We start from the raw sequence: 15,360 nt of genomic DNA, 5'->3' as shown, positions 1-15,360 counted from the left end.
TAAACATGCAGAGAAACTCATAGCAATAACAGAAATTCCGGAGAACCCCACTATTAATGGAGTGGAAAACGACAGGCGCCCCAAGTTGGCAAGAAAAATGTGAAGCAGATCAAGCAAAGTAGCCAGAATCCGATCCAAACGACCCCACCAGCGGCGACGGCGACGGCGACGACGACGAGCCAACACCCAAACGTGCGTCCGCTATGCGGAGACACACATCAAGCTTACAGTAGCTAGCCGTACTCTTTCATTTCATAATAGATGACGTTACGAGGTACATGTTGATTAATTTTTTTTTAATTTTAACTAGTTTTATAAAAAAAAATACGTTCTAAATAAATTTATTATAATTGAGAGTAAACTTTTATTTCAAGTGAGGCCTTGTTTAGTGACTGGGCGAAATTTTTTCGTGGCACTGTAGCACTTTCGTTTGTTTATGATAATTATTGTCTAATCATGGACTAACTAGGTTTAAAAGATTCGTCTCGTAAATTTCAATCAAACTGTGCAATTAGTTTTAATTTTTGTTTATATTTAATACTCCATGCATGTGTCTAAAAATTCGATGTGACGGGAAATCTTCAAAAGTTTTTAGATTTTGGGTGGAAGTAAAAACAAGAGGCCTCAAGTACTCCGCGCGTGCGTCCGGTTCGGCTGGCGCAGCGTAGAAACCGTTTCGGCCTCGACGTCGTCGCCGGAATGGTCAAGCGAGGGCTCATCATCAGAGCAGACAGCAGACACGTGGGGGTGTCGGCAGCGTCTCCTCCACGTGGCGTCCAGCGAAAGCGAGAGCAGTGCCGTAGCTACCCTGACGGGACGAAGGTGAGGACAGGCCGGGGCCCACACGGCAGCCCCGTATCCACTGGGTCTGGGTGGGCTACCCGTTTGGTTTTTCGCTACGGACAAACCGCTGGACGGAAATGCCCCTGCGGGGTTCCGGGCGTCGGCCGTTCCTCTTTCCTCGGTCTGGCCAAACGGGTCTGCAGCCTACTAGGACTCATCATTCACTAGAAACACCGGCGCGGCTTTGCCGCGCCCTCGATGAGAACCAGCTTATGGTATACGAAGGATGACCATGGTGTGGAGATGTGGATAAAGTAGAGTGAGAAATAGTGCAGATCAAACTCCTATTAAAGAAGCATGTGTGCTTAAGTTCGTATCACAAAACAAATAATCTAAATAGTGATAGTACGTTGGTATACAAGACAGAATCTTAGCTTGAGGTTTAGCTTGCAAATTTTGTAAATAGAAAATCACAATAATTTCTTTCTAATTTTTGAGATTTAAGACACCCTAGAGCATGCTAGTAGATCATTACTTTGGGATGCAGGATGAAGAAAATTTTTTAGAAAAAGCATTGAAAAAAGTCAACAGGCAACATACACAAGGTAGACCAGAGCAGGGATGCGTGGGTTATAGCCTTGGATATATAGAAGTGGGTTCTACTTTACTGAAGTCCATATATATACATATAGATAGATAGATTGTTGAGGAGCTCTATTTATTCAAGTTTTGATTGAGCTCCTAACAAATCTATTACATGTGGCAACTACATATCATAGGTAATCTACTGAATATGTGGCAAGTACATAATATATAAAGTTATATGTGCCACTACAAAATATAGCGAAAGATCATTTTAGCAAGGGATACATTCTATTTCCAAAAGGAGGCCGAAACTTATATCAAGCCTAGTTAAGTGTAGTTTATATGTAAACCAAAAGATTTGTCTGTCTTCAATCTTTAGTCAGCAGCTTCGGACATCAGCGTACCTGTGGAAAAAAAATTAAAATGATGGTGGGATCGTAGTGAAAAAAGTTGGAAGAAAGATTTTTGATGTCTCTAGCAGATCGATAAATAAGTGAGAAGATGTATTTTGAGCTAGAGGTAATTTGTGTATGATTCCGTACTCACCTCATTTTTTTGTTTTTTCTTGAAGGCGTGGCTTTTTGGATTTTTTCTGTTGCTCATCTTCGTTTTCCTTATTTATTTCCTTTTTAAATAAAACAATAAGTATATAATAATAATGAATACTAAATCTTGATATGCAAATGCATCAGTAGGAAACATACCAAGTTATCAGCTTGTATGTCCTGAGTATCAAGCTTGCTGGAATTGTCAGACTCAGTAGTTGTTTGTTCAATGTCCATATCTTGAATATCTCCAAAGGTTTGTGCTTGCGATGATGAAGCCTGTAGAAATTAAAATCTTGAAATGAACTAAATACAATATATATTATTGAATTATCTACTTAATTTTATCTAGCTGTTATATTACTTAAGAATCTGTAATTTTCTGCTGTGGATAGTATAACTATGCAGTATAACACCAAGGAATGAGAAGACATGAAGTGAATAGTAATATACCTGACCATCTATTTTTTTAGAAGTTATTGGTATCAACAGAGGTAAGTTTTCTTCTATTCCTTCATATGCTAAGGTTGAGATAGCTGGTTTGCTTTTGCCTGTCTTCGATACTGGCATAATTGATTGTTTTCCAAGTTTTTCCTTTATCCTTATAACTTCAAATGAAGGATCATCAGCGCCAATGCTTTTGTTAGGTAAAATTTTAACCAAGAAGATAAACTTGTGGCCAATCCATGAGGAAATTTCAGGTGGAATATCCTTCTCGTTATACTTCTTCCGGAGAGTTTCAGCACTTTTCCCAATCAGTTCTGTTCCTTTCTTTTCAAAAAACATGAACTCAAGACTATATATTTCATCACTCGCAATGTAGGGTATTTTATATCTGCAAAGATCACATGTAGATATTATTACCTGTTTACGATTATATATTATTCTACATCCTAATAATGGAAAATTTATTATAGATGCAATAGACTTACTTCCACTCGAATTGTATGGATGGACAATCCTGTTTTGTGCATTGATAAGTTTGACCAAATGGTTTTATCCTAGAGTTGCAAGCTTTGCAAGCTTGGTAACACCATGTCTGTTGCTCCGTAATTCCAACAATAGTTGCTGTGCATTCGTAATTTATGGCCTGCAGATAATGTGTAGTTAATATTACTTGGCAAATTCAATTTAATGAAATTCTACTAAATTGATATGATCAGTTTAGTATAAGTTAAAAAATAACATAACCATTAGTAAGTTATGTTCATAATTTTTGGAGATAGAAATTCAGTTGGATGTACTTAATTATATAGGCTGTAAAATAATAAAATAAGAATAATATAATTACCCTTTCAGTAAAAGGATCGACATCTTTGAGCTGAAGCATAGTTCTTTTCTCAAAATTCTGTTGGGTATCATCTGCACCTCGTAGATACAATTTTTGAATAGGAATTGCTTCTGCTGGTAAACTGTTTATCATATCATATATCAAAATTTTAGAATATATTAAAGAATGATTACTGGAATAAGTGTGAGTATTATACCATCTCTGAAAAGCTTTGATCTCAGGAATATCATTTTGGTTAATGTACCATCGACAAGCAGATGTGCCACTAAGAAACTTGTAGTCATTTTTGTAGGTTTTCATTAATGTACCAACAAATATGGCGATGACATGGTGTTCTTGTCCAACTTGTAGAATAGTTTCTCCATCAAACTCTATGGCTCTTTTCCCTGATAACGATAGTTCGATCGTGCTTCCTCTGGCAATGAGGTAAGAAATTAGTGTGATATTGGACACTAAAAATTTGTTTACATAGTAATGTAAGAAAAAAAGTAGAAATGATCGTACTTTAGATCTTGTAAGTGCACTACTCTTCGCATCATTGAGTCCCCTGAACTTGTAGAAACCATCGCTGCATTTGAAACTCCCGTGATTCTGCCAATAACATCTGAACAGGTAGCAACAAGTATATAGGTACTTTTGGAATAGAACTAAAAGTAGTAGTATTAAATAAATTTATGTGAAAATAGAATATTAGTTTACCTAAAAAACGTTCTTTACTTTTGGCATAATCTAGGAGTTTCTCAATGGGGATTAGTGAGAAGGTGTATTTTGGAAAATCTGGTGGTTGGTTATGAGCATCACGAATCTGTGTTCTCTTGTTGAGTTTGATCATGCAAGGGTTTTCAACAGCTCTGTACTCTGGTTTAGCTGTTTGCACAGTTATCTTGCTCATGTAGACAATTTTTCCTTCCTCCAAGTATGGTTTGAGGTAGGGTACAGCATCTCGAGGGATCTCAGCATAGATTGAAACACCCTAAGAGCAGAAAAGAAATGAGAATGACATTTTTTTTGTACTATATATAATATAAAATTTTCTTGAGTCTAGAGAATAATATGTTGAGGATTTTACTGAAACAATCAGATATAGCTTAGGAGAATACCATGCTATCAATCAGAACAAGATCAAGATGTATGATTTCATTTTCCTCATTCGGACCTCTGAATTCCCACATTCTTGATATTCGTACACATATGGTGTAATCCAGTCTTCGTGGTTGTATCTCTGATAATGGTGTAATGCTCATCTGCAATTATTTTTAGAAAAATGTTAGAGTTCCAGTGCAGACAAAAAATTATGAAAGAATAATGAAGGGCCATCAATGCGGCTTCTAAGAGGCCATGCATCCATCTCACTTTTGGTAAAGCTGGTTACAGGCTCCATTAACAAAGATAAAAAATGAGAAGAAGACATGTCCACAACTTGTTCTAATATTTTAAAGAGAAAATATTGACAAAAGATTCACAAATGTTAAGGCAAAACGATGTTCCTTTATTTGGTAAAATTTTATCTTTATGATCCAGTATTATTATTTGGTCTGTGTATTAACGATCATCTTGTTTCAGTCTGCCATGCATTGGGAAACCAATGAAAACAGTATGTGGAGAGAGAGAACAGGAAAGAAGAACCAATAGATTGAGAGCATAAGAACCTCCGGCTAGTAAAATGCAAAGAGCATAATAAGAACAAACACATATAGATTTCGATAGTACCTTGTGTTCTCCTAGCTGTTATGGAATTCTTCTTGGGTGGAACTTGGACTGTTTGAAGCTACTGCTTTTATTCTATTGGTCGTCGGCAAGATGTGTTTAGTAGACTTTGGCTGTCGCCTGGTAGAAAAAGGCAGGAAGGGGGTAGTAGGCGCGTGCATGGGAAGGCGAAGGGCCGTATGCGTCCTAAGACGTGAAGGGAGGCGATTGGTCCGGAAGTGTCCGGAGCCTGAGCTCGGAAGCCGAGGGGTTTGCATGTTGCGATGGTATTTCTACTGCTAGTTAAAAACTCAGCCCAGAGCTAGCTATTCGCTATCTTTTGAGTAAAAACTCAGCCCACGGCTAGTCATTTGCGGCCTCTTTTCTTTTGTTGCTTCAGGGCCGGTTCGCAAGAGGCAAGGGTGCAAGGCCCAGTGGGCAGTGGCCCACTATGCAATGCGCGTACACGATACACTCACGCTGTCGTCCGTGCTCCTTCGTTCGGCTTGGGCTGTTCTTGCTTAAAAAAAATCCTCCAATCTCGTTTCTCTCTGTTCTTAACTCTTGGCGTGTGGTGCCCTATTCTCAGCAAGCGGCGGCAGGGCAGGCCCATAGGCGCTAGCTTCTAGCCCCCTGTTAGTACTGGCCGCGGCCATCCGGCGAGGCAGCCACGGCAAGGCGCAGTGGGGCGAGGTGGCACGCACTGACCCCCGGCCATGGCGGGATAGTGAGTTGGACACAGCGCAGCTGCTCGCCGGTGCGGGCGTGACGGGTTCCCCGACGCGGGATGCGGACAGTTCCAGGTGCGTGACGCCTCTCCCACTCGTGGGTCATGTCAGTTAGGTGTTCGATCTAATGTCGTGAACACCATGGTAGGCCATTGTGGTATGTCACAGCTTCATTCTTTGGCGATTACCAACCTTGGCAGCCAATATTTTATATTTGACAGGGCATTGGTCATTGCTTTGTTGCACAGATAAACTGCAAAGGCACTGTTCACCTCCACTGTCTGGTACGACTCTTGTTTCTTCTTTGTAGTTTGTATACGGCATTCTTGAGAACTGATGGGAGGCAAGCTCAAGAGCCAGGAAACTATATAGTAATTGCCCAGTTTTCTTTTGTATGGAACAAATTCATGTCATAAAAAGCAACCATGAATGAATTTCCGTAGTGACTTGGCTGAAGATGACACCTCATGTGAAACATAAAACTTCCATTTAAGCTAAACCTCCATGTCTGTAGTTTACCAATGTACCTGCAAATTTAAAAATTTATGTTATTGATATTCTTGAACAAAGATAATGTAATTGTATTGTAAACGGGTGTGTTGTGTCGCTTTGATTAGATCATATGAGACTACAGGAGTTATCTCTATTAAATGTAATTATCCAGAATATTTTTCAGTTATGTAAACTATATTGATTGGAGTACTTCTTTGTATACTATATTCTTTGTTTTTGATCCACAAGATCCATTCTCATTTTCTATTAATATTTTTAGACCTTTCTTGCTTGTAACACGTGACACTGCAACATATAGCTGTCCATGCGTAAATACTTGTTTTTTTAAATATATTCCTACTTTTGATAGTGTTTGTCCTTGGCTCTTGTTAATAGTCATAGAGTAACAAACTTTAATTGGAAATTGACGGCGATTTAACGTAAAGGGCCAATGGGATGATCTTGTCGTTAGATTTATTCTCGGTATATATGTTTTATATCCAGCATGTGTTCCTGTAATTATAACAGCTTCAATAATATTATCCCCTAGATTAGTCACTATTAGTCTCGTCCCATTGCATAGGCCTAAGCTCTGGTTGAGATTTCTCAATAGCATTATTGGGACACCAATTTTTAGTAGTAGTTTATGAGGTGGAAAGTTATTAGGATTGAGTGTATTAAGATATTCAACGGGATATAAAATATTGGCATCGTTATATGTATCTGAGCATTTTGATATACTATCTGCACTGAAATATTCTTTTTCTAAGCCGGGGAGTAATTTTATCATGTAATTATTTATTCCATCAACAATTTCATTGGTAGTTGCTAGTATAGCTCTTTCTTTCACATAGTCTAATCGTTGAAAATTTTCTTGAAAATCTGGATAAGTGGACTCTACCAATGCTTTTATTTTATCCCCTGTAGTTTGTACCAGTAGTTCTTCTGGTATTTCTATTAGCACAGAATCAGAGGCCTTATCAGTATCAGATGTCCCTTTGATTGTTCCATCGCCAATGCTTAGCATCCAATCATTGAAAGACTCTAACTCCTTGTATTCAGCACTACTTTGATTTATCTGTTTTAGTCGCATGTTTTCATTTAGATATACAGTGTTTACGTTTTTCCATAGGTAGGATTTGATAATTGAAGCATTTATGATCTGTGACTTTGAGCCATTTTCTATAACAGGAAGTATTTGTCTAGGATCTCCACCTAGAACAACGACCTTCCCTCCAAATGGTATGTCACTAGCTTCTTTATTGATTTCAGACATTATATCTCTTAGTGATCTATCAAATGCTTCAAAGCATTGTTTGTTTGTCATTAGAGCTTCATCCCATATTATGAGAGAAGTTTCTATAATTAGCTTAGCAAGTTTTGTTCCCCGTTTTATATCACATATGGATATGTCATCTGTTTCAATGGGTATTCGGAATCTTGAATGGGCTGTACGACCATTTGGGAGTAACAAAGAAGCTACCCCTGATGATGCAACTGCTAGTACTATTTTCTTTTGTGCTCTGAGATATGATACAATTGTATTCCACAGAAAAGTTTTTCCAGTTCCTCCATGGCCGGAGATGAAGTAAAACCTTGATTTGTTATTTAGTACACTTTCAACTATTTGATGAAAAGCTTCTTTTTGACTTTTATTTAGCTGTGTGTATAATTTATTTGCCTCTTTTTCTAGATATTGGACATCATAGTTCATTTCCTCTTGAATTAATCGATTGTTAGTATCAAATTCATGATATATTGATCTACGTGGGAGATTATAATTATTTATCTGTTGTCCGTTCCTTGAAAAAATTTCTTCCAATTCTTCTAGTAATAAATCTTGTAGTTCAGTTTGAGTTGGGATATATTGAATTGGATAATATTTGTGTTTTACTTGTTGCTCAATATCATCAACCATTTTTTGCCAATTTTTGTTGAAGAATTCTCTTTCATTCTTTATTTCACAGAATGTAAGCATTGTTGTAAATAAGCTTCGTAGTTGAGAAGCTGTTGCCCAGTTTGTAGCTTCTTCAAATGTCTTGTACCACTCATTGTCATCGGTTAGTAATCCTCGTGCTGCACAAGCTTCTTTAAAGGTTTCATAAATAATACCATTATGTGTTCGTAGGTCAGTATAGCACGTTGCACCTTTTACTATCATTAAGAGCATGCGTAGATAGAATCGTTCTCCTTCTGTTGGGTTCACATAGTATAATCTACCTATTTTAAACCCGTGCTGACGTCTGATCCATTTCTTGTTTGTTTCATCCCATCTCCATTTAAGTGGAAATTCACAATATGTAAGATCTTTTGCACTATTATATTCTTTGTTAGCACTAAACCATTCAGTGAGCATTGTTTTTTTATTTTTGGGATCATTAATTACATCTCTTAGTCTAGTATCCTTTTTATATTTAACTATATTCATCAGTGGTAGATGCACAGGTAATCTTTCAACTGGTGGCCAATGATAGTGTATCTCATAACCAAGTAATCTCCAGAGTGCATCTTGTTCACATATATATCTACAATCCAGATATTCTTTGATCTCATCAATATCTTTGGTTTGTTGATTAATGGGTGCATCTTGACCTTTTTTGATACGTTCAAAGATTATTTTTGCTTGGTCAGGACCTTTGTTTACATATTTGCACAAGTATTTTAAAACTTTACTCTTGTTTACATATTCTACATTTATGTGTGCCTGGTATTTCTTGAGTAATTCTAGATTGTGTGGAACTACCCATGTATTATCTAGGTTGTGGGCATCTCTTCGGATGAAAATACCAGTGTCTCGTCTTCGATACACTGTGAAGCCTGTATCTGTGAAAGTAGTCTCTTCTTGAAATTCTTTAGGATAGAATTTAGAGCATCTCCCCTTTTTCATACATGGGCAATCCCAGTTTTTTTCTCCGCATGGTCCATGCATCATGTGTTCAGATACAAGTATATAGCCCAAAGGATCTTTTCTGGGGTCAGGTATTTCAGCAGTTATCCAGGTGTCAATATTCTCAATTGTCACTTCGTTTCCATTTTTTTCCACCCAAACTAAGATATGAACATGCGGTAGACCCCTTTTCTGGAATTCTATAGAATATAGTATTGCTAATATAGGACCAAAGATCGTGCCTGAGCGTATGTCATTTAATAATTGTTGTAGTTTGATATGAAATACACGCACTATAATATCAGGTCTATCATTAGGTTGCTCGCCATTTAATATTGCTAGCGATATTTCTGGCCATTTGGGATTACATGTGAATGTTATGAAAAGATCCGGTGGTCCATATACACGACATATAGCTATACCATCATGATAATTTTGTATTACATAACGTCTACAACCAACGTGGCTAGAGGGTAATAGAACTCTTTTTCCTATTTGATTTCCTTCATCTATTCCTTTCTCTATTGCATCAAATATTCCCTGTATACATTCAGCTCTTAATTTTTTTTGATTTCTTGCAATGAATTGAAGTCTATCCTCATCTTCCATTGCTCTTGCATCTACGATTGCTTGTTTTGATAATCGTCCATAGCATAAATATGGGTTTGGTTGGTTATGTCTGTAGTGCATATGGTATTTAAAAAATTCATGCATTGTTACTGTGTTTCTTTTTTGCTGAGTTGTTTGATTTCTTCGATTTCTTGTTTCTTCATGATATTCTATGCCTAGTTGAAATCCTCTTTCTCCATAAGGGAATAATAACTGATATTGCAATGGCATATATGCTGGATGAAATATAGATATATGTTGTAGTGTCTTGGTTCGGGTACTAACAATTATATCCCTTTTATAGTTTTCCAGTGTTAGATCACCTATAATTAACATAGCTAGTTCTTCTGGGTGTGGCATTTGGTATTGTATTTGATCGCCTTTATTGGCTCCAATGATTCGGATACTAATATCAATACCTTTATGTTCTTCAAGTAGATCACGTGCATGACGAAATACTTTCACTAAAGGATTATATTCATCAAGCATTTTCTGTAATCCTTCAATTATAGCTGGGTTAAGATCTGTTCCATCTGGATCTTCATTGCTTAAGGCCCGTATTCTATTTTCGATCTCATTTTTTGTATCAAATATATATAGCTCAGCAAACTTAGGTATTTTATTATTTGTATCGGGCAACAATGATCCTATGCGATGATGTATTTGACCATTTATTCGAAATACATAGGGTCCTTCTCCCTTATTAATATTTTTGTCGATATTGCCTCCCATAGATGTGAAAGCAAACATACTATTATATTGTCGTATCTTTTGTATAAAATGTCTCGAGTATCCATCTCCTTTGTAATCCAATAACCTTTTAAGAAATTGTGGTGGTTCTTTGAATGGAGGTATTTTGATTTTGCCATATTTACAGCAGTTCGAATATAATACTTGTCTGTTAGCTCGTTCACTATGATATTTATTGCGTTCCTCATACCAAAATATTGCATTGCAATATTGGCAACTATACTTTGGTATTCCCAAGTATGATCTTTGCTCATATGTTTCTTTTAGGTATTGAATTTGCTCGGGAGAGAAGTATATCATGCCATAAGGTAAAGATAAGTATGTATGTTTCTTATCTATTTGTATGCATCTTCGTTTTATAGCTTCTTGTATAATCTGGCTGTTCTTCTTTTCTTCTAGCTCTCGTTTTCGCTTTTCTACTTTCGCGCGTATCTTGTTTTTGTCAACCGAATATGTTTGTTTCTGTTTTTTGTAGTTACTACTATAAAGTTCATCAGATTGAGATGCTCTCCTTTTCATTTCTATAATGAAAATTGTATTTGTGGTTGTATAACAGGAAAAGAAGAGTTAGTAAATGAATGAAATTTTATATATATATATATATATATATATATATATATATATATAGGGAAATTCCTTTGTACACGTACGTGTAGTTACTCTCATCTTCATAAACTACATTGTGTATGTATTCATACTTGTTTATCAGTTTGAGTATGTTTATATACTCATATTAAGATACTCAGGATCTTACCACGCGAAAATTTTTCAAAAAAAATTATATTTTAAATATATTACTAAAATGTCACTACTATATTATATACAATAAGTATAACCATATACTCTATGTATGTATGCATACTTAACATACATATCACTCTAGATGGTCTAGTATGATCATATACTTTGTCTATATATATTTCGTCCGGTCATATACACCTTAAATATATATATATATATATATATATATATATATATATATATATATATGATCTAATAAATTATCAGAAGGTGCTAACAGATGAAGTGGTTTTGGTGCTTATAACTAAAATTAGTGTGTATTTTACCTTATTATTATTACTATATTTTTTTACCTTATTATTATTACTATATTTTTTTTATTTTATTTTTTCCATATAGGAGATTGGGGTGGCAGCAGATCTCGTTCTTCTTCTAGTGTGTCTCGTTTTCTTCTAGACATGAGTAGTTCAGGATATGGAAGGGTTGCTGCTATATAAAAGTAAGGAGAAAAGTGGTTATTACCTTGTGATCCCAGATGGGGAACCTCAGTTTGTTATTGATGTTGACAGTTGGTGGTGTTGGCGTTCACCGGTTAAGACGTTAAACCGGTGAAATGTAATTGCGAAGGTTGATGACCGGGAAGAGTTTGAGGGATGAATGACTCAAGTTGTTGGCATTAAAGAGTACTCCGTAATAGGATATATATACTTGTTGGAAGATGGGAGAGTTATCTGGAATGTATTGTATTTTGAGAATTCTAGAATATGTTTACTGGAACAATAGCCAGTTTGGAAGCTTGTATTTGGAGAGTTCTAGAATATGTTTGCTGGAACGATAACCAGTTTAGAAGCTATTGCAACTTGCAAGGAAACGTGGCCTGGTAGTATGCTACAAACGTGGCTGTTTTCTCTGCTTGACACATGGCTAAATGAGAGGCAAGATTTCATGGTGCAGGATTCGTCTTTTAAAGATTAGCCTACAGCTATCTTTGACCAAACGGTTTTAAGGTCTGGTTCAGTTTGCGATTTTTTTTTATTTCGCTACTGTAGCACTTTCGTTTGTTTGTGGCAAATATTGTCCAATCATAGACTAATTAGGGTCAAAAGATTCGTCTTGTGATTTACAGATAAACTACGTAATTAGTTTTTTGTTTTTATCTATATTTAATGCTTTATGCGTGTGCCGCAAAATTCAATGTGACGGGGAATCTTGAAAAATTTTGAGAACTAAACCAGGCCTAAGATTGAACACATTAGGGCAAGGCCAATAAGGGCCTGTTTAGATTCGAGATGAAATTTTTTTGGTGTCACATCGGATGTGTCGGAAGAATATCGGGAGGGATTTTTAGAAACTAATAAAAAAATAAATTACATAGTTTGTCTGGAAATTACAAGACAAATCTATTAAGCATAATTAATCTATCATTAGCACATGTGGGTTACTGTAGCACTTAAGGCTAATCATAGACTAACTAGGCTTAAAAGATTCGTCTCGCGATTTTCAATCAAACTGTGTAATTAGTTTATTTTTTATCTATATTTAACGTTTCATGCATGTGTCCAAAGATTCGATTGGATGTATGAAAAATTTTTAGGTGGAGAACTAAACAAGGCCTAAGCTAGACTTGTAGCTAGATCATGAGGGCACACCCAATCATAAAACTATTGGATAGTTTCCATACCTACCAATAGAAACTGTATAGTTTCTACAAATAAAATTTTAATCCAAACATCTCTCTATCATCTACCTATCACACTTCTTCCTATCTTGGTTCACGTGTATATATGGTTTGTTGTATAAGAAACCATTTTCTTATCTCTCCTCCTTATTAACTGTAATATTACATCAGTGTTTTGCCTACTTAGCACCTTAATTAATGCCATGTAAACCATCCATTGGAACTGCCCTGATATTTAGAGATAGGATCTGTAAATAAGTTGTACAGCAATAGGAAAAAGAGAGCATATACAACATCATTTTTATTGTATAGTCAAGACAAGAGAGGTCTGATTCCATGCTGATCATTAGTGGTCACACTCAAGTCCTGCATGTAACCATTGGTAGCTATGTAAGCAATTGGCGCCCAGACTTGCGCACTCTCTTTCCGAAGTTCTCTCTCCTTCATATTGGATTTTGCTGAGGTATCTTAGCTATAAGCCAAGCTTATTTGGCTTATTGTTCGTGCTCTTTGAAGCTTAGTAGCTGAATTATTATTAAGAAAAAGCACCTGCTGATGATCTGCATGTATTTATTCCTTAGCTGCTGATGAATTATTAAGAAAAGGCACCAATGCTTTGTGCCGTGTTTTCCCCAATGCCGTGCAAAGTAAACGAATCCACCACCGCTTCAGTGTGATGCATAGCGCTTGGGCGATCGAGTTTCTAATCACTAGATCAACATGGAGTACGTAGTGACCACGGTAGTTGCCGACACGTACGTACAGTACATTGTTCTCTGTCTGTCGCTCGATCGAGATGAACGTGCGTGCGATGTAGTGTCGTTCGGTCACGTTTAATAGCTTTATTACCTTCTTCTATCTCGTTTAGTTACGAGCTTTTTTATTTGTCTATAAAAAAATTATTCACTAATTTATTGTAAGAAAAAAAACACACTTAACTAACGGAAACAATACGAGTTATAACACAATCCAACGGGTTCTACGTACTGGCAAGGATTCTCCTGGATCCGGGCCGGGCGGCAACTTTGGAGAGGCAGCTGGGCCAGGCTCCCAACTGCCAAGAATGGAACGTCTCGTCATGCAATGCAAGTGGAGCGCCATGTGGCCCCCAGTGGATCATGGAACGTGTCACGATACCAGCCGCTGGCATAGGATTTGTATACTACTACCGGTGCTTATACTACTTTAGGGAGTGCAAATAAAATAAACATTGTTTAGGTCTTGTTTAGTTTACTCTGAAAATAATTTTTTTTTTCAAAATTCTCTGTCACATCGAATCTTATGATATATGCATAGAACATTAAATATAGTCAAAAACTAAAACTAATTAACAGTTTGTCTATAAATCACGGGATGAATTTTTTGAGCTTAGTTAATTCATAATTTAATAATAATTATCAAATAAAAAATGTTACAAAAAATTTTAGAAACTAAACAAAACCTTAATTAGCAAATGTCATGATCGACATTTCTCTTTATTATACATTAATTAATCCGCGTCTCTCCTGGTGGCTTAATTTTCTTTCTATATATATAATAGTGTGTTGTGAACCGTACGTCCAAATCCAAATCAAATCTCCATCCAGCAGCTCTACATCGATTCGTATTCATACCGATCTGTACCCGTAGAACCAAACTATACGTTTTTGTTGTTGTCACGTTGTCCCAACTCTCTGCTAGCTCAACCAACGGCTTGTAGATTTTTTTTCATTAATATTTTGAAAAAGCAAGCATTTAAAATTGTAGACTCAAAAATGTTTGAAAGTTTACGTAGTCTAAGCATGCAACATGGCTCACCCCCAACACGTAGGGTTCACAAATTTCTAGAGTTTAGAACATTATAAGATTCATTCATGGGATCAATTTAGAGCTATAAAATTGTACGAACGATTTACATTTTTCAGGATTCATTTATAAGTCACACATACATACGAGGGTGTGTACACATATGCCGGCAAGCCAAAGATGCATGGGAGGTAAGACACTCGATCGTATCTATGGATGGAGTAGGCGTGCCGTAACGTATGTACGAGAATAATGTATATCATGCATGCATTAATTTCTTACATCTCGATGCCCGGGTTTCGAAAGATTTTCTTTTCGTACCAAATAAATGCGATTCCTGAAACCCCATTAATTAATTAATTAATTAATTAATAATGAAATGAAAACGAGTTGAGAAGAAAGCACGTCGAGGCAGCGAGCGAACAGCTAGCCGGAATATATGCAGACGAGGCCAGTGGCCACTGGCCACCGGTGATGACGGCGACGCCAGCGTGCGTCCGGTTCCGGTCCTCCGAGTTCTCACTTGCCCCCGACGTGCCCGTTCGCCGCTGCCGCAGCGTAGAAACCGTTTCGCCCTCGTCGTCGTCGTTGCTTGTCGGCAGACACGTGGGCCGTGCCTGGCGACACTGAGGCGTTCGCAAAAAAATTCGTTTTTTTTGTTACTGTTACTGTAGCATTTTGTTTTTATTTGACAAATATTGTCCAAACAAAGAGTAACTAGGTTCAAAAGATTCATCTCACAAATTACACGTAAAATGTGCAATTAGTTTTTATTTTTATCTATATTTAATGCTCAATGC

General features: G+C 36.7%; 1 protein-coding gene across 1 annotated transcript; it reads right to left on the bottom strand.

Moving 5' to 3' along the window:
• On the bottom strand, positions 110-4,036 carry LOC110432412 (replication protein A 70 kDa DNA-binding subunit D-like). Its single transcript, XM_021452779.1, has 7 exons — positions 3,904-4,036; positions 3,709-3,808; positions 3,401-3,619; positions 3,205-3,325; positions 2,846-3,003; positions 2,465-2,748; positions 110-201 (listed from the first exon to the last, which is right to left on the bottom strand). Exons 1-7 carry the CDS (start codon positions 4,034-4,036, stop codon positions 110-112), a joined length of 1,107 nt encoding a protein of 368 aa, XP_021308454.1.

The sequence above is a fragment of the Sorghum bicolor genome, chromosome 2 (assembly GCF_000003195.3).
Source record: "Sorghum bicolor cultivar BTx623 chromosome 2, Sorghum_bicolor_NCBIv3, whole genome shotgun sequence".
In the NCBI taxonomy this organism is placed as follows: Eukaryota; Viridiplantae; Streptophyta; class Magnoliopsida; order Poales; family Poaceae; genus Sorghum; species Sorghum bicolor.
This window is presented reverse-complemented; position numbering and strand designations above follow the sequence as displayed.